At 41.0% G+C, this 19,294-nt stretch overlaps 1 protein-coding gene across 2 annotated transcripts in view; it reads left to right on the top strand.

Moving 5' to 3' along the window:
* The window catches only part of LOC138978060 (regulator of G-protein signaling 9-binding protein-like), a 21,862-nt gene extending 2,790 nt beyond the window's left edge, over positions 1-19,072 (top strand). The window contains exons 2-7 of one of the 2 annotated variants that reach the window (XM_070350691.1): positions 1,246-1,412; positions 2,580-2,713; positions 4,373-4,514; positions 5,428-5,528; positions 6,398-6,438; positions 13,812-19,072. In XM_070350691.1, the coding sequence (XP_070206792.1) occupies positions 1,246-1,412; positions 2,580-2,713; positions 4,373-4,514; positions 5,428-5,528; positions 6,398-6,438; positions 13,812-14,087 (861 nt within the window). In that variant the 3' untranslated portion in view covers positions 14,088-19,072. Of the gene's footprint in view, positions 1-1,245; positions 1,413-2,579; positions 2,714-4,372; positions 4,515-5,427; positions 5,529-6,397; positions 6,439-8,085; positions 9,439-13,811 lie in introns of those variants that run through there. The other variant, XM_070350700.1, reaches the window with a different exon arrangement.
* Positions 19,073-19,294: the final 222 nt, after the last annotated feature.

Here is a 19,294-nt window from a genome sequence, read left to right as displayed (position 1 = left end):
AACTACCGGTTTGTCAAGGCCTACTCAATTAGGAGGGGATGTACCACGCACCAAACCAGTACATGGTGTTTTGCGGTGCGGAGGTGTTTGAGCAGCTTGTAGCCGTACTCAAAGCTACCTTTCAACTTTACAAAAAGACATTTAGAGGATCGAACTCACATAAGCGTTCGCACGCACATAAAACACACACACACACACACACACACACACACACACACACACACACACACATACACACACGTACACACACACTCACACACACACTCACACACACACACGCGCACGCCAACGCCGCCATCACCATATCAGATCAGGCGACCCAGTAAGGCCAAAAAAAAAAGGTCTGTTTACGGTAACATAGGCCAAAAAAATAGGGTCGGTAGGTCGGGAATTTTTTTTTTCTTTTTTTTTTTCCAAAAAACCATATTTTTACGTTATTTTGCCAAAAAAAACAAGTTGGTTTTTTTTTTTTTTTCCCCAAATGCCAAAAAAAAAGTCTAGGGTCGCGCGAAAAAACTAGGGTCGGTCGGGTTACCGTAAACAGACCTATTTTTTTTTTTGGCTTAATCAATCAGTGGGTGTCGGTTTTCCGGAAAGCGATGGAGTTTCCTTGAGATAGGAGGGTGGTGAGAAAGGTGGGAGGAGTGGGTGGACAATGGGGATTTGGTCGAAAAGAGCAAATTAAGTTGCAGCTGTTCACAGAAGACAAAAATGGTTTACGAAGAATTGCGGTTGGTTTCAATTTACAACGAACAGTACGCTTCAACGGGCTCATGCCAAAATGTGTCTGAAAACACACGTTTAAATGGACGGGAAGTGCGTACAGAGAATTATTAATGCAAGAGTACACAATTACAAACAGGTCGGAGCTGTTTCTGTGAGTGAAAAGGCTGCGAGGAGAACATGTCGTGTTGCCACAAGACCATAGAGAAGTGAGATGGTTGAAGGTCAGCAGAATTGGCTGTAGGGTGATTGTGCGAAGACTCGTGGTATCCTAAACATATTAGTATTTTGCTGTATAAACTCTCAAGAGACAGTACATGGTGATGTTATTTGTAGGCTAACTCTTTATTTCGTGAAGTGAACAAGTACTTTCACAATTAGGTTGCAGCTGGTGTTCCCACACAGCAAAGAATTCCCCCCTCTTACCGGACTGTCGGGTGCTGTCGGGAAAGACGGTGACTGCAATGAAGGTTAATCTTTAAGATGCAGCAAACTGACACAAATGTGCACTTATACTTTCAGCTGGTGTTCCAGCTGAGCAAAGAACTGGCCCTTCTCCACGGCTTGTCCGGCGGTATCGGGGGAGACTCGGACAGCAACAAGCTGCGAGAGGAACTGAGGCTGAGTCGCTACAGGGCGTGCACCCTGGCCCAGCAAAATGCTACTGCCCTCATCCCGCTCTACAGAAGGTGAAGATAGTAACAGCATAAAGAATGACATAGACATAGACACATAACACTTTATTATCTCAACGAGAAACTCAGGGTTTGATAACTACTTTAGTACACTCTTTGACTGCAATTTGATCTCCAATAGCATTAAAATGCTGAAGAGACAATAAACAATCATAACCAACCGACCTTGACTGCAATTTATGTTCCTTATATTATGGTCAAACGCGTCATTTTTAAAGTCATGCGAGCCTCGACCCCCGTAAGTGCCCCACTTAACAAAAAACAGTCTCTCGGGATTTCCAATGTGAGGTGAAAATTGAACATTGTGTTATCTCTATATATATAACCAGTGTAGCCTCGCGACCCGCAGACATAATTATGCGCTAACCACTGCGCCACGGGGTCCGGTACTATAGCTAGAGTTGGTGAAAGGAGACGATGTTATAAGTACGGGGCAATGGGGTGAAGACTGGGAGGCTACTGATAATGATGATGATGATGATGATGATGATGATGATGATGATGATGATGATGATGATGATGATGATGATGATGATGATGATGATGATGATGATGATGATGATGATGATGATGATGATGATGATGAGGAGGAGGATGAGGAGGAGGAGGAGGCGGAGGAAGATGAGGAGGATGACGATGACGATGACAACAGCGACGACGACCATTACATGACGAAATTAGGTGTGCAACTGTCCATTTTGTGACCTTCACTAGCAAGATCCCTCGGGTCGAATGTGTCTCTCCATCTTCAGTTAGTAAAATGACAGGAAGGGAGCGAACATGCTGGTTTTGTCTTTCAAAGATCCCTGCCCCCCCCCCCCCCCCCACCCCCCATGTACATCAGGCTTCCAGGTTTTACATAGGATACGAGAATGAATCCACTTTGACACATGTATGCTAACATTTAACATCCTGGCTGTTTCCTGTAGAAAACACGAATTGTGTGTCGACATTTGACCAATTGCCACAGGTGACTTTTACGAAATTAATATGCACGTGTGTGTGTGTGTCTGTCTGTGTGTGTGTGTGCGTGTGTGTGGTGTGTGTGTGTGTGTGTGTGTGTGTGTGTGTGCGTGTGTGTGTGTGTGCGTGTGTGTGTGTGTGTGTGTCTGTGTGTGTGTGTGCGTGTGTGTGGTGTGTGTGTGTGTGTGTGTGTTACAGCAAGAGTAGCCTGAAGAAGGACGATGCCACAGAGTCAGAGAGACTGTACAGGATCTACTCTGGCTGTCTGGAGTACCTGGTCTACCTTTTGCACAAGATCAAGTCCCTCCTTTCTATCTTTCATATCAACAATGGTAACGTTAACTGTTTTTGTAAAGAATATGTGATTGGAAGGTGGAAACTAGGCAAAAAATCTCAAAAGAAAAATCAGTTTTAAAAAATTTGCTTGACACTTTTGTAATTAGCACTAAATTTAAAGCACATGGTTTAAGGGATAGAGATATTATTATTTATTATTTATTATTTATTTTATTATTATTATTATTATGGTGAGCTTATATAGCGCAAACCACAATTAACTGTGCTCTCCGCGCTTTATTCCAGTGTTTGTCAAAAAGTTATATAGTTATTGTATGTTTTACAGAAGGTCGCATTTGTATTTTTTAGTTCACCGCCAAAGAAGAACAAGATCAAGCAGTTATAGAGTATTTGTCTTTAACTTTCGTTATATTGAGATTGAAGACACAATGCGTAACTGATCTAAGGTTATTTTCTATTTATCATCGCATTTTCATTTTTGTGACCGTACACTCCAAATACTATAATATAGTTCTACTGAAGTTTCCTTGTTGTTTATGATTACACATTCCAGTAAATAACCTTCATGGTTTAAACAAAACACTCACAGTGAATTTCCATAAAGAAAACAACCCTTTTTGCTTCACCCTAGTCGTTCCTGCTACACACAAAAAATATATTTGTATCCAAATGACTTCTGCATTTTTTTTCATCGATCTTCGCTATTCATTCTTAAAACCACCGAGAAATGATTGAGGCAACGCGCGTACATGGAGCTATTTTGAAACACAAGGCGTCCACAAATCCGACATGATGAATGCTTCAATGACCTTCGGCACACACGGGGCAATGACAAAATGTCATGTCGTTAACTGGAATGCGGGGAAGTTTTGAGTTATATCGTCGTTAGTGTATGCTACGTAATGCTGGATATTGTCGGTCGATTTCTGCACTCTGTGCACGGCTAGAATGTGAATTTCCAAAGGTGCGTGATAAGTGTGAATTTGTAGAAACAAAAGCAAATTCCACGGGTAGATCCTTGACAGGGGCGAACTTTAGTGCTGCCAGAGAAGCACTGCCTGCCAGCGTTAAGCAGTAATATCCGGTATTTGTTGTAGACGTGAATTGTTGTTGTGTGTGTGTGTGTCTGTGTGTGTGTGTGTGTGTGTGTGTGTGTGTGTGTGTGTGTGTGTGTGTGTGTGTGTGAGTGAGTGTGTGTGTATGAGTGTGTGCGCGGGGGGTGGGGTTTGGGGTTTGGGGATGGGTGGGTAATATCCGGTATTTGTTGTAGACGTGAATTGTTGTTGTGTGTGTGTGTGTGTGTGTGTGTCTCTGTGTGTGTGTGTGTGTGAGTGTGTGCATGTGTGTGTGTGTGTGTGTGTGTGTGTGTGTGTGTGTGTGTGTGTGTGTGTGTGCAAGAGAGATCAGAGACATACAGTGATAAGCTGGGGAGAGAGAGAGAAATAGAGAGAGAGAGAGACAGAGATAGACAGAGGCAGAGAGAGAGAGAGAGAGAGAGAGAGAGAGAGAGAGAGAGAGAGGCAGAGACAGAGAGAGAAAGACACACATACAGACATACAGATATAGATTAAAAGAGATAGAAGTGGAGGGGGGGGGGAGTGGGGCAAGGATTCATTCGTATCCATTAAGACAAAATATCCGTGGCTATGTGGATAGTAAGACGTGACACTGATCTGATTGTTTCCTGGTTCCAGATACGTGCTTCCTTATTCAGACCGGCATCACCGACCCGGTGGGCTTTGTCCACAAAGCGTCCTCTACTGTGGTCAAGGACGGGACAGGGTCAGCGATTGGAGAGACAAGTCAATCACCGGACGACACGATTCATCTTAATGGGTCGGTTGACAACTTGTTAACAACTAGAGCCAGTAGAAAACCAAACCCAAACACGAACCCATTACCGCACACCTGAAACGCACGCAGGCCGGCACGCACGCATACTTGTAATACACGTTGGCTCGCCGTCTTCCCGCGTAACTGATGACAGGTGCATTGATTCGTTGGTTACTCTGGTATTAACCTGTTATTTTGATTTTCATCTTCTTTTGTTTTCGTATGTTTGCCTTTCCGTTAACTTATAACTGCAAGCTAAATTTATTATACTATAGACTTAATTATGAACGCTTTGTCCAATACGTTTTGGGCAATTACATCTACGATTCGTGTTTTTGGTCTCTGTGACATGGTTGGTTCGTTGCTGTTTTGCTTTTTGTTTTCCTTGTTTCCCTTGAATCTGGTCCGCGGCAACAGGCACATCTTGGATTCCCTAAGGCAAAAAAAAAGTCTGTTTACGGTAACATAGGCAACAAAAAAGTAGGGTCGGTAGGTCGGAATTTTATTTTAACATAATTTTTTTCAAAAAAACCATATTTTTAAGTTATTTTGCCAAAAAACAAAGACTTTTTATTTTTTTAACTTTTTATTTTTTTCATTTTATTTTTTTTAATTTTTTCTCCCCCAAATGCCTAGGCTTGCGCGAAAAAATAGGGTCGGTCGGGATACCGTAAACAGACTATTTTTTTATTTTTATTTTTGTGCTGTATTTGTCTTTTTTCTTAAACATTGTCTTTCTTACCAACAGTAAATACTGCAACAGACCTATACATGTAAAACGTTTGAAACACGGAGAGGACTACGTAAAATGAGAAAGTAAAACAGTTAAAATCTTTGCCAAAATAATAGGATCAAAGGGGCATGCAAAACTAACAACCCAAGTAACTAATAGTATGTTTTCGTCTTGGTACCCCAGGGACATGAAGTCTATGCAACAGCTGCTGTACGTGGTCAACAGTGCGTGTGACGTGCAGCCTTGGGACGTGGTTGACGAGAACCAGGATGCCGAAAAACAGCGTACGTGGTCAACGGCTTAAAGGCGCTGTCCTTTCCGTGAAAACTGTTTGGTTTTCTCAGAGAGCAAGGGGGGTGGGGGGGGGGGGAGAGAGAGGGGGGGGAGAGAGAGACATACTGACAGACAGACAAAGAGAGAGAGAGAGATACCAGAACCTAGAAGGCTTTATCTCGAAAGGGAGGGAGAGCGAGAGAGAGGAGAGAGGGGGGATCGAGACAGATGCTTATAGAAACATAGAAAAACAGAGTGAAATGATAGTTCAGAACTCAGAACTCTATTTCTAAAGGATAAAAAGTGTAGACTTAATCTTCCAACCTGTCCTTTTAGAGAGAGAGGGAGAGAGACAGACAAACAGACAGACAGAGACAAAGACAGAGACAAAGAGAGAGAGGAGGGGGGGGGGGAGACGGAAAGAGACGGAGAGAGAGAGAGAGAGAGAGAGACAGAGGGTGGTGCAACAATTCGTATTCATAAAGACATTATACATGGCTAATTTGCCCCAAGGCAATCCCTCCTCTTGGACTCATACCATGCAATCAACATCGTGACTGCCTCCTGTGCAGAGAAGGAAGTGTTGGATGAATCAATTTCGCAGCTTGACCCTAACGTCAGATAAGAAATGAATTTACCACGAGTGTGTATAAGATAAAGGTTATTTCTCCAAACATGTGTGGATGAGGTTTGTTTGTTCTAGTAAACTTGAAGTTTGAAAAATCACCGCATCATAATTATTCTGCTCTCCCTTCGTGTAAATCAGTATTCATTATGTCAACGGCTTGCACTCTTGATTTTATATAATGTCATGATGCATTGAAGAAGAAAAGCAAATAATTATTTTGTATTTGAAGCAAAGCTTAATTTTTATTTGCAGGTAAAAGTTCCATCCAGCAATCAAGTCGGAGGGAATCACGGGTAAGAACATGCAAATTCCGCAAAAAATGTGTTGACTCGATTGGCATGGTGCTTGTTTTGTCCACAACAACACGAGTTGGTGCATACGGTCCGAGTGTATGAGCATGTGTGTTTGCTCTGTGATTTTACTTACAGCAACGGAACAATTCCAGACCGCTGTGAAAGTCAATCGCATGTCAGAATGGGATGAAAGTGGCTATCAAAGAAATGCCAATGACTGACAAAATGTACCACGTGATAGAATCGTATTTAATCGAGAATCGTATTTAATCGTGGCATGCCTTACTGACAGTCTAACTGCATCATTGTCTTGTTGACGTAATACTGACTGGCTGACGACTGACGACTGACGAGTAAGTAGAGGTTACATGCCGAGTCTCAGTGATTATTAAAAATAATGGTCGAAGTTAGCGGATCATGAAAAATGCGAGCTTTAGCGAGCCTTTTCATGACCGCGAACTGAGACCATTATTTTTTATAATCACTGAGACGAGGTGTGTAACCTCTTTATTCCTCCTTTCTTCAGTTATTCAAAGAAAAGAGGAGTTTTTTTGCGAAAGTTTGATGGAATCCTATTCACTCAACCAGTCAACCTACGCAGGCGATCGATTAATGCGCGGTTGTATAGTTCCGTGCAAATCATTCCATTCTGTTAACAGTCTTCTTGTCAGTTTTCCTATTTTGGACTAAAAATCAAGTACACAGATATGCTGTTATTCTGCTGTGGCGGCAAAGGCAGATAGTGTGTGTTCTGTATATGTTTTGGTATCGCTTAGGATAATGTTCTTTCGTCAAATGGGACTAGCAGACGAACTTTTGCACCCGTGTTCCAACGTTAAAAACTGTATGAAGTTCAGTTTTCTGGGGAAAATAGTGTATGAAACCGCTTTATGTTGTTTAAATTGATGAGATGTGTGCATTTGGTTGCGTGTTATCTGTTTATTAAATGAAATATTGTTGAAAACTGACCGTCGGATTGCAGTCTGTTGTCGAAGAAACTGAGTGAAAAGAAATTTGAAAGGGGAACTACTCTTGTCGCTAGACAAAGTATGAGAGTTACTTGCCTTGGGAATTTGCTTGTGATGAACGTTTGTGCACAGCAGACCTAGATTCAGAAAACAACCAAACTCATGGATTTTATATGGAGATTCATGTGTTCAAGCCTGTAGTTGTTAATTTAAATGCGGTATGTTTGTATTGTTTGCTCCAGAGATGTATACTTCGTACATTAGAGCGTTCGGAACTTTTCAGTCGCAAAAGTAGTACCGACGCAGAACAGCTTCTCAACCCATTGCGCTATCGAGGATTCAGGCTGTTGCTGGGTCGTTATTTGTTTGGTTGCTGGGTGTTTATCGAAAAATAACTAGCTCTACAAGTTTACAGAGGTAAAGAAGCAGAGGGGGAAATAAGTACATTTAAGAGTTGTAGACGATTCGATAATTGTCTAATTGGTATGTCTTCCTGACACGAATGTCTCAAGTTTGTTATTTCAGAAAATAATGGATGCTAATTTAGGTATGCACACATGACAATCAAGAGGTCGTTTAGCATGGAATGATGTATGTTTAGCATGGTTGGATATCGCCGATGCCTAAGGAATGAAATGCATGCTCTCTATCTCTCTGGCAACATGTTCCCGCTTTTCAGGGTCTAACTTTCGACGACGGCTCCCGACGACGACAACGACTGGTGATGGCGGTGGCTGTGATCGTTACGTTAATGGTCATCGTCGCTGTCGCTGTCACCGTGTCTCTGCTGACCACGTCCTGACCCAGGACCGGACACTATATATCACCTCCTTCTTCTGCTCACAGTTTGGTGGACACTAACAACACTCTATGCATGATCTGCTTCATTTTCAATGTACAAACGTTGTGTTTTGATGACCCAAAGATGTAATCGTCTTTCACATAGATCTCTGAAACTGCAGGATTCGCCATGTGTAAATCCGGTTTTTTTACGGGGTTGAGTGTTCGCCAAGACTTAAATAACAGGCTTCTTTATTGATGCGCAGAGACTCAGTGAGGTTTATGTACAAAATGTGATTCCGAGAAGACACAGGTGAGTACTAGCTAAGCGTTTAACCTTTGGTTACGCATGCTCAAACACTTTTAGTCTCGGTTAGTTAAGAACAAACAGGCACGATTATTGTGCCGGGAAATGTACAAATGTGTTGTGGACCAAAGAACTGTTCTTGTCGTTGTTGTGTTCCATAATGGACCTATTCCAAAGATTTACCAATTGCTTGTTTGAACACGTGGATAAGCAATTGTTTGCAGTGTTTCTGAAGTTGAAAGAGTTCCATTTGTTAAGCAGGGTAACAATCTCAAAAAGGTGTTGGTAAAAGCATGGCTGACAAAGCCATTGTGATAACTCTGTTAATGATGTATACTGTCTGAATAGCAAACACTAGACTGGACTTCATCGTGCACAATGTAGTGTTTTTGAAGTCGAAAGAGCTTAATTCATTTGTTGAGCAGGACATCGACCGCAAGGAGGTGTTGAAAAAAGCATGGCTGACACAGCCATTGTAGTAACGCGGTTAATGATGTATACTGTCTGAATAGCAAACAATAGACTGGACTTCATCGGGTACAATGTATGAGCCTAAGACACCTATTTAACAAGAATATCGTATGTCTGCGTTTTTACCAAGACACAACGCTCAATTGTTTCATCAGCTCTTAAAATGGCTCAAAGTCAAGGTGCTTTTGTATCACTATGAAAACAGTTGTATGTCTATCGTTCTTCTTCATTTTTATTTAGAATGAATGTGTTTTTGTGTCTAAAGATCAACGATCTCGACCCAGTTCGTACCCTCATTTGTTTAAAGTAGTGAACCCTTGTTATTTCTACGACGAATTTCTCTGAATTTGTCTATATACATTTTGTTCCGTAAACTGAAGCGACCTCAAATGAAACAGCCGAGATTTATCAAATGAAAACGCTTTGACAATGATAGCTAAGGCAACATTCACACACACACACACACACACACAAACATACACACACACACGCACACACACACACACACACACACAAATATACACACACACACACACACACACACACACACACACACACACACACACACGCACGCACGCACGCACGCACGCACGCAGACACACACACACACACACACACACACACACACACACACACACACACACACACACACACACACACACACGGACATTACAGAACTCCATATCTCTACACAGCATTGATTTTTCTCGGCCCATGTCATGAAAGCAAATGTGCACGTGCACACAGGTCGGCCTATGTTTCTGCATGCACAGGGAGAACATTTAAGTGTTTGGCCAAGTCAACCGTACGAGTAAACATCAGACGCATTAAATCACAGAAATCCGTAATCACCGTGTCTACCCGTGGTTTAAAAAAAATCAATACTCTCCCAAGTTTGTAAATATATATCTGGCTAGATTCCAGTTTTAGAAGTGAGATGTGAAAGTGTTTTCGTTTGGCGCTAGTAGAAAAGTCGGGATAAATCGTTCTGCTTAAAATGTCAGTTTTTGGTGTTGCACTCAGGTAAGTTGGACAGAACAGGGTCTCATTGCACGGATTGTTTATTTGGACCGTACAAGTGACTATACAACGTTGTTTTATACATCTCAGAAATCCAACAGAGAAAGACTGTATGTTAACGTTCCGGAATCAAGAAAAACAATGTTTGAAGAAGTATCGGTTTACCTAACTAAACTTCCCTGTTTTTATTACATGTATTGTTAAAAACCTCTTTCAAAAGCAATAGGCACTAACACAGGCAATAACGGTAGGACGGCGAGAGAAAACAACAATGCCATCTATGGATGAGAAGTATAGGTTCAAGAAGTATTTATTTCACGAGTGTTGTAATCAGTATTGCGAAGACGTTTTGAACGGAAACTAAAGCAACTCTAATGGGCGGTTCTGGTGAGGCTATGCCCCTTCTTTCTTTCGGCTGGTAACAGGCGGTACCTCGCGGCAAGATCACACGAGAAAGGAAAAAAGCGTGCATTGGTCCCAAATAGCATGTCGCTTTGGTAACAGTTCGTGTGTAAGTCGTGCATTTTATATGGTAAAAAGACAATGGTGACAGGCGGAACCTCGCGGCAAGATCACAGGAGTTGTCTCGCGTTATCACCCCAGAAGCGCTCATTGTCTCGTTCAGTACAGTACTTGAGGCACAGTACCTCCCGCTATGCATCCTGTGTTCATATCGAGTATAGTTCTAATATGCTGACTGATAGCAAATGATAACAGACATGTCGAGAAAATAAATATCCAGCATGAGCCGGTAGGCGAATGCTGATATTATTTTTGACTCAAAATTAATTATCACAACTAGGTTATTGGTATCATCATATTATATATTATCATTTAACCCATCACGTAACCCGTCACGGATCTCCCCTGGCTAATTACATGGGATAAGATCACTCTTCAGTTTGGACACATACCAAAATTCAACTGCCTATACGTTGTGTGCAGAGTGAATTTGTTGTTGTTGAATTAATTTCGTAACTGACACATATGTAGATCAGCTTGATTTTGTGAACAACAGATTCCACTTGATTTGCATCGAAAGCAGCCAGGCCGTAGATTGTGGGTATGTGTCCAAGTGGAAGGATGCTCTTCAGTATGTAAGAAATGTTAAGTCCTTTGTACTGGAAACTTGCATTCTCCCAGTAAGGTAATATATTGGACTACGTTACAAGCCCTTGGAGCAATTTTTTGATTAGTGCTTTTGTGAACAAGAAACAATTAACAAGTGGCTCTATCCCATCCCCCCCCCCCCTTTCCCCGTCGCGATATAACCTTCGTGGTTGAAAACGACGTTAAACACCAACTAAAGAAAGAAAGGATGCTCTTGGTCCAAGTGAAAGCCTGACAGATTTGTGGCGTTTTACATGATCGTATGCGCGGGAAATTTATTCAACAGCAAAGTAATGAAGTTTCTTTTTTTTCTGCCAGATAAGGGCAATGTCTTTAACTTGCCATTTACAATTGATAACTTTACTGTCAGTACCTAATTGCGATGTACACTGCCTTTTCTTTGTAAACTCTTGCATTGCTTGGATAAAGAAACACAAACTGGTTTTTTTTCGTTTGCACAATTTATAACTTGTATGTTCATAATTAGTTTAATTGGCACTGGTGCTTACTTTAAGTGTTACAAGGAACAGTATACATGAAAGCAAATGTGACCTTTTTACATTTAGTCAAGTTTTGACTAAATGTTTTAACATAGAGGGGGGAATCGAGACGAGGGTCGTGGTGTATGTGTGTGTGTCTGTCTGTCTGTCTGTCTGTCTGTGTGTGTGTGTAGAGCGATTCAGACTAAACTACTGGACCGATCTTTATGAAATTTGACATGAGAGTTCCTGGGTATGATATCCTCAGACGTTTTTTTCATTTTTTTGATAAATGTCTTTGATGACGTCATATCCGGCTTTTCGTGAAAGTTGAGGCGGCACTGTCACGCTCTCATTTTTCAACCAAATTGGTTGAAATTTTGGTCAAGTAATCTCCGACGAAGCCTGGACTTCGGTATTGCATTTCAGCTTGGTGGCTTAAAAATTAATTAATGACTTTGGTCATTAAAAATCTGAAAATTGTAAAAAAAATATTTTTTTTATAAAACGATCCAAATTTACGTTCATCGTATTCTCCATTATTTTCTGATTCCAAAAACATATAAATATGTTATATTTGGATTAAAAACAAGCTCTGAAAATTAAAAATATAAAAATTATGATCAAAATTAAATTTTCGAAATCAATTTAAAAACACTTTCATCTTATTCCTTGTCGGTTCCTGATTCCAAAAACATATAGATATGATATGTTTGGATTGAAAACACGCTCAGAAAGTTAAAACGAAGAGAGGTACAGAAAAGCGTGCTATCCTTCTCAGCGCAACTACTACCCCGCTCTTCTTGTCAATTTCACTGCCTTTGCCATGAGCGGTGGACTGACGATGCTACGAGTATACGGTCTTGCTGCGTTGCATTGCGTTCAGTTTCATTCTGTGAGTTCGACAGCTACTTGACTAAATGTTGTATTTTCGCCTTACGCGACTTGTTTTTCATTTGCTTTGTTTACTTTGCTTTTTACATGTAGTCAAGTTATGACTAAATGTTTTAACATAGAGGGGGGAATCGAGACGAGGGTCGTGGTGTATGTGTGTGTGTGTGTGTGTGTGTGTGTGTGTGTGTGTGTGTGTGTGTGTGTGTGTGTGTCTGTGTCTGTGTCTGTGTCTGTGTGTCTCTGCGTGTGTGTGTGTGTATAGAGCGATTCAGAGTAAACTCCGATCTTTATGAAATGTTACATGAGAGTTTCTGGGTATGATATCCCCAGAGGTTTTTTTCATTTTTTCGATAAATGTCTTTTATGACGTCATATCCGGCTTTTTTGTAAAAATTGAGGCGACACTGTCACACCTTCGTTTTTCAATCAAATTGATTGAAATTTTGGCAAAGCAATCTTCGACGAAGGCCGGACTTCGGTATTGCATTTCAGCATGGAGGCTTAAAAATTAATTAATGACTTTGGTCATTAAAAATCTGAAAATTGTAATTAAAATTATGTTTTTAAAAACGATCCAAAAGTACTTTTATTTTATTCTTCATCATGTTCTGATTCTAAAAACATATAAATATGTTATATTCGGATTAAAAACAAGCTCTGAAAATTAAAAATATAAAAATTATGATTAAAATTAAATTTCCGAAATCGTTTTAAAAACCATTTCATCTTATTCCTTGTCGGTTCCTGATTCCAAAAAACATATAGATATAAGGCCAAAAAAAATAGGTCTGTTTACGGTAACATAGGCCCAAAAAAAGGGTCGGTAGGTCGGGATTTTTTTTTTCTCCAAAAAACCATATTTTTACGTTATTTTTTTTATTTTTTTTTCCCAAATGCCAAAAAAAAGTCTAGGGTCGCGCGAAAAAAATAGGGTCGGTCGGGTTACCGTAAACAGACTATTTTTTTTGGGGGGGGGCCTAATATGTTTGGATTAAAAACACGCTCAGAAAGTTAAAACGAAGAGAGGTACAGTAAAGCGTGCTATGCAGCACAGCGCAACCGCTACCGCGCTAAACATGTACAGGCTCGTCACTTTCACTGCCTTTTGCACTAGCGGCGGACTACGGTCATTGTGAAAAAATGCAGTGCGTTCAGTTTCATTCTGTGAGTTCCACAGCTTGACAAAATGTAGTAATTTCTCCTTACGCGATTTGTTGTTTTATTCTCTTCTTATTTTTCTTGCGAGTTCCTCGCTGTATTTTCATTATGTTCTTCTGTCTTATCAATTTGTTTTCTTTAATTTGCTATATTGTTTTATAACTGTTTTATCACACAAATCTGCAGAAATGTTCGTCCCGAGCACTTTCCGCTTCAATAGACAAGGAGGATCAATCACTTCTTCTCGCGGAGGAACCAGAGCAAAAGGACTCCGTTGTTCAACACCATCCAGCTCAAATTGAAACTCCACAGAGTCCAAGATCTTTTTGCGCATTGCTGATGTCGCTTTGCGGGCAGCGTGAGCAAGAAGAAGGTACAGGGGAACGAGTTTTGATTCTCATTAACGGTAAACCGGACGTGGAAAACTCTTCAGATGCATTGCTAAATGACAGCAAAACGTGAAGGTACTTGTGTTTTGTTCTTCGCTAGTTCTGCTGTGTTGTCAAAAAAAGAAGTATTCTTTTGATCGGCTTCTTCTTGGGCCTCAAGAGAAACTGAAGAATTCTTAGCAGATACATTTTTTGGTTCATCGATAATGTGTCAGCCTTTCAAAACTCTTCTGATCATTTCCTGAATGATAGAAACATGTCAAGGATACTACGTGCTTTTCGTTGCTGTGCTGCTGTTTATCCGCATACCGAAAGACTGGAGTTTGACATTTTACGCCTATTAGCGGTTAAAATGACGTGCAACGTTCGCCAGAGGTGCTCCAGAGGTAATCTGATTCAAGCTTCTAGCTGCTCTATTTTAACGGTCCGTTACGAACCAAACATCTTGCACCGTGACATATTAGAACCGGATGTATTGATTGAACGGGGGATTTCCATTCCTTGACACACATGACGTCAGAGTCCGACTTATACTAACACTTGTGCGGCTTGCCAAAAGTACAAAAGAGCGCGTGTTCAATCGTAACAACACAAAGAAAACATACAGAAAAAAAAAAGAATTTTAACTTAAATGGATCGATATTAATATGTAATTTGTATTGTTTTTTTCCGACCAAAATCTAACATTTGACGCAGATCTCGTTCATTGTTCAACTCGACCGCTATTGCGATCTCACATAATTTAGCAGGCTCTCTCGGTATTTGTAAAATATCATGTTTTAGCCAAAAATACAAATAAGGCATAATGTTCACTTGTTGGTAAACAGTTTTAGTGCGACGCTGTCTTCCACAGTTCTTTTGTTAGCCCCAGGATGAAAGTAGATGTTACTGCCATCATGGTTATCTTGCTTCGTTCGTGGAATTTTGGCTTACCTCGATTCTTAGCGATGTTGATGTTTTTGAGCTTTTGACTAGGTAAATCATTCTCCATAAAACATATTCTCTTAAATACGATTAACAAAACATGATTTAACATTATTTTATCTTTATACCCATACCAGGAACGAATATAAACATTATTATTTAATAATACAAATAATCAGTGTCCTTCTCCTGAAAAGCTGTCTGAAGCGAGTGACACCAAAATTCCACGACGACGATGTCGTATTGTGGGCTGAACAATAACATGAAGTGAATCTGATCCCATGCTGAATGTCTGAGTGTTAAGTTATTATGACCGAGGTGACTTACTCCAAGACAAACTTTAGCTGTTCTATTGATAGATAGCTCTACCGGACCTAATTCACAACATTTCTGTCGTGTACTGCACGTGCTGCGTTGGCTGCAAGAAACTGAGAAACGTGCTAGTTGCTTCTCCTCAGTGGCTCTACTTTTTTGCAAAACGCTTAAAATGTTTTACTGACGGTGGTGTTATTATATGACAAACTTTAGAATATTACTCAATTAAGCGGCGACGACTCTGTGACTTCAGAGGTCTGCCTTGGAAGTTCTTTGGATGTTTTCACGGACTTACCACACAGAATACAGGCCATGTTTGTTTCATCTCTTATATGCATCCATTTTAAAGCTAAATTGGGGATGAGCAAAGTCGACCATACCCTATGGAAACTATTAAGAAGATTCATCGGACGTGTGAAATGTCACAACCTCATTTCTTTTTGTAATCGGAATGTTTGTTGAAGTAACTGGCAGTCATCTGTACACACTATGGCACTACATAGTTATCTACGTCACTGGGTTCATAAAGCTGACAAGTGTTGTTGACTGGCGCAGGCCGAACTTCACAAGTTCTTTTAGGAAACGCTGAAACGGCGGCAGACTTAGCGTTTCACTTTGTTTTGTTGGGCCAAATACAAATCTATGTTGGTTTAGGGTAACCCGACCGACCCTATTTTTTTCCCGCGGACCCTTAACCTTTTTTTTCATTTCTCAAAAAAACAAAACCTTTTTGCACACTTTTCGAACAATACCGAGTAACTTCCTTTAAACTCGACTAAATCTTGAAAAAAAAATGAAAAAAAAAGAAAAGAAAAAAAAACCGACCTACAGGTGACCTCTTTTTTGGTCACGTTACCCTAAACCCACATATATTTTTGTTTGGCCTTACCTTATCGTACACTGTTGTATATATATAGAATCAGGTCTGCTGTCAGCTGTTTCAAAACAAACGCACAAGAAAAGCCACGAAGGGCATCACAGGAGAAACTTTGGAAACGCACACAGTCTCAAAAGGATAATCGTATTTTTGTTCTCTGAATGTTGAACCTGGGCTGAAAGTTATGATGCACTGAAACTGCACTTTTTACACTTGGTTACACTTGCAGGCGCATAAGCCTTGACTTTCGGTCAATTCAGCTTATTCCCATATATGTTGTTGGGCCCGGGCGCAGGATTCTATTTTGCCATAATGGAAAGTTCAAAAAGATTGCTGTTTCTGTTGTACGTTTATATGTATACCACACATCGTACAGCACTGCGTTTGAATCACGTTTGAAAAGTCAGACTGAATAACCGAGAGTGTGAAATATATTTGCTCTATGGACGTGAATGTACATTTACATTTTCAGACTAGGTGAAGCTGAAGAAGGAATTAAGATGTTCAACCTATGTCGGTTGAACGATTTGACTAATATTTGTTATGCAAAGGAAAAAGATGCAAAACTGTTAACGTGTTTAGGTTGCATAATGCTGTACATACCTACTTAGATGGGATGAGAAGTTCACACAAGCGCTGTGATGTCTTTTTGTTTGTTAATGGTTGGTTTTGTAAGCGAACGAGAATGGTGCACCAAAATGGAAAGAATGTAAGGTGTTGTGTTCACACGTTCAATGCTTTGATCGAATGCGTAAGGATGTTTTGTTGGATTGATCGTGTATCAAAATGCGAAATGTGGTCCTTATAGTTATTTCCTATCGACCTTAGTGTAATAAAGGTTGGATCGATTGTAATGAGATTGAACATTGTTGAAGAAAGATACCTTATTGCTGGTGTAAATCGTCACGAATAACATCACATTATGTGCATTTGTAATGTTGGTTGAGAGCATTACTTAGCTTTAACTAATCAAAAAACAACTTGTTGCTTTCGATGCGTTGTGGGATTTAAAAAAAAATTTGTTTCATTTTGTTTTGTTGCTGAATTAATTTTTAGGGTTGGCATAGGTGTCAGTGACGAGGTTGATCTGGTAAAACATTCTCACTCTGCGCAGAAAGCAACTGTTACAACTAATGATATACGATACCAATACATGCACAGGCTGGTAATCTTGAACTTTAGTGTGTTCAATTCATAGCTCAGAATTCAGAAGCATTTAAGCCTCCAAATTTGCAGAACCAGCACTTGTAAGTATAACAAGTCATTTTTGATCCCTTTGGAGTCACGGATTGAACTGTACGAATGTTCGGAATGCATTTCGTTTACACGCGTCAAAGAAGGAACTATCCTAAGCGGCGACAGGGGAGGCAACTCCCGTTGTCCTAGTGATGTCCCTTGGTTAGCCGTTCTCGCGTCATTTTCGTCGATCAAGCAACCAAATTAATTAATTATGCTTAAACCCTAGCGGTGACCTTACCAGCGTTTTCCCTCTGATCAAATGCCGAAGAGAGACACACTTTATTCTCGACATTCTTTGTCATTTCTCGGAATACATACATAGGAAGTGACATCATTATTCGTATTTGTGACGTCTTCTCAAATTCCAGAAAATTTACGGAGGGCCAAGAAAAGACCTCTTGGTTTGTTCAATCGATGTCGTATCTCCATGGGTGGGATTATTCCGGTATATTCCGGAAATCCGGATTCGTAATGTCTGTGGTGACGTTTTTTGGTTGTTCATTATACAAATCCTTCAGCGTCTGGGGGACCCAAGACCCCCCCCCCCCTCCTCTCAGTAAAATTCTTCAGGATTCGTGACATTTGTCAGTCCCACCCATGCACGAGTATCTCATGACGGCTGTAGATTGTCTGCATGCATCAAAGTGGAACGATTCCCTCGGCGTATTAAAAGCCTGGACATATCAGTGATTGTCTACATGGTCGTTTACACAGGAAGGATGGTACATGCCAAGGATGGTGCATGCCAAGACTACAATAAACTCTGTGTGACAGACCACGGAGGTCAATGATTTGATGGATGGCTTTGTGTGGAGTTGTAAGATAGATTTTTGGAAGTAACGAATGTTCGATCGAAGACTATATATAGTTCGACAGAGAAGTGTCTTGAAGTAGTGCGGGGTGTTTTCAGTACGTGAAGTGAAGAGACGCCTCAAGGGAAGTGTGAGTTAGTCGATGTTCGGAAATATCTCAGTCGGCTTTGTACTAGCATTGGAAGGGTTGTTCCCCTTTGAACAGTGAGGCAAGCACACGGAGCTATCTCTCAGTCTAAATAAGTAATCATGGCATCGCAGTGAGTAATAAGCTCCGACGAGCATGTTTTTCAGTGTCTGCAGATATGATACCCTTTTCGAAAATACACACATCGGAACGCACTATTCAGCGCCGCTATGTTCCCTTGTCTTTACTGATCAGTGGAAACCGGCACGGTTGGCCTAGTGGTAAGGCGTCCGCCCCGTGATCGGGAAGTCGCGGGTTCGAACCCCGGCCGGGTCATACCTAAGACTTTAAAATTGGCAATCTAGTGGCTGCTCCGCCTGGCGTCTGGCATTATGGGGTTAGTGCTAGGACTGGTTGGTCCGGTGTCAGAATAATGTGACTGGGTGAGACATGAAGCCTGTGCTGCGACTTCTGTCTTGTGTGTGGCGCACGTTAAATGTCAAAGCAGCACCGCCCTGATATGGCCCTTCGTGGTCGGCTGGGCGTTAAGCAAACAAACAAACTGGTCAGTGGCCACATGTGCTTGCCTCGCTGGTTTGAAGGGACGTAGGCCTAACGGTTCCATAGCAAACACGATGCGACAGGGTTGTTTCCGGAATCTGTCTGTTGGTGAGAGTTGGCAGCTTTACGCGCTGCACTTTTGGTATATCTGTCACTGTCTGTGTGCGGTTAATATTGGAAAATAAATGTACTTAGACTCGCAATTTTCTGCGTTACTGTGAGTAGGTGAGAGAGTTGTAATTTGGTCGGTGAGCAGATTAGTGAGCGAGTGAAAGTATGAATGGGAGTTTCTTGTTTTTACATTTTAGTCAAGTTTTGACTACATGTTTTAACATAGAGGGGGGAATCGAGACGAGGGTCGTGGTGTATGTGTGTCTGTCTGAGTGTGTGTGTGTGTGTGTGTGTGTGTGTGTGTGTATGTGTGT

Source organism: Littorina saxatilis, linkage group LG1, assembly GCF_037325665.1.
Source record: "Littorina saxatilis isolate snail1 linkage group LG1, US_GU_Lsax_2.0, whole genome shotgun sequence".
Taxonomy (NCBI): Eukaryota; Metazoa; Mollusca; class Gastropoda; order Littorinimorpha; family Littorinidae; genus Littorina; species Littorina saxatilis.
Note: the sequence above shows the minus strand (reverse complement) of the source record. Positions and strands in the feature narration are given on the sequence as shown.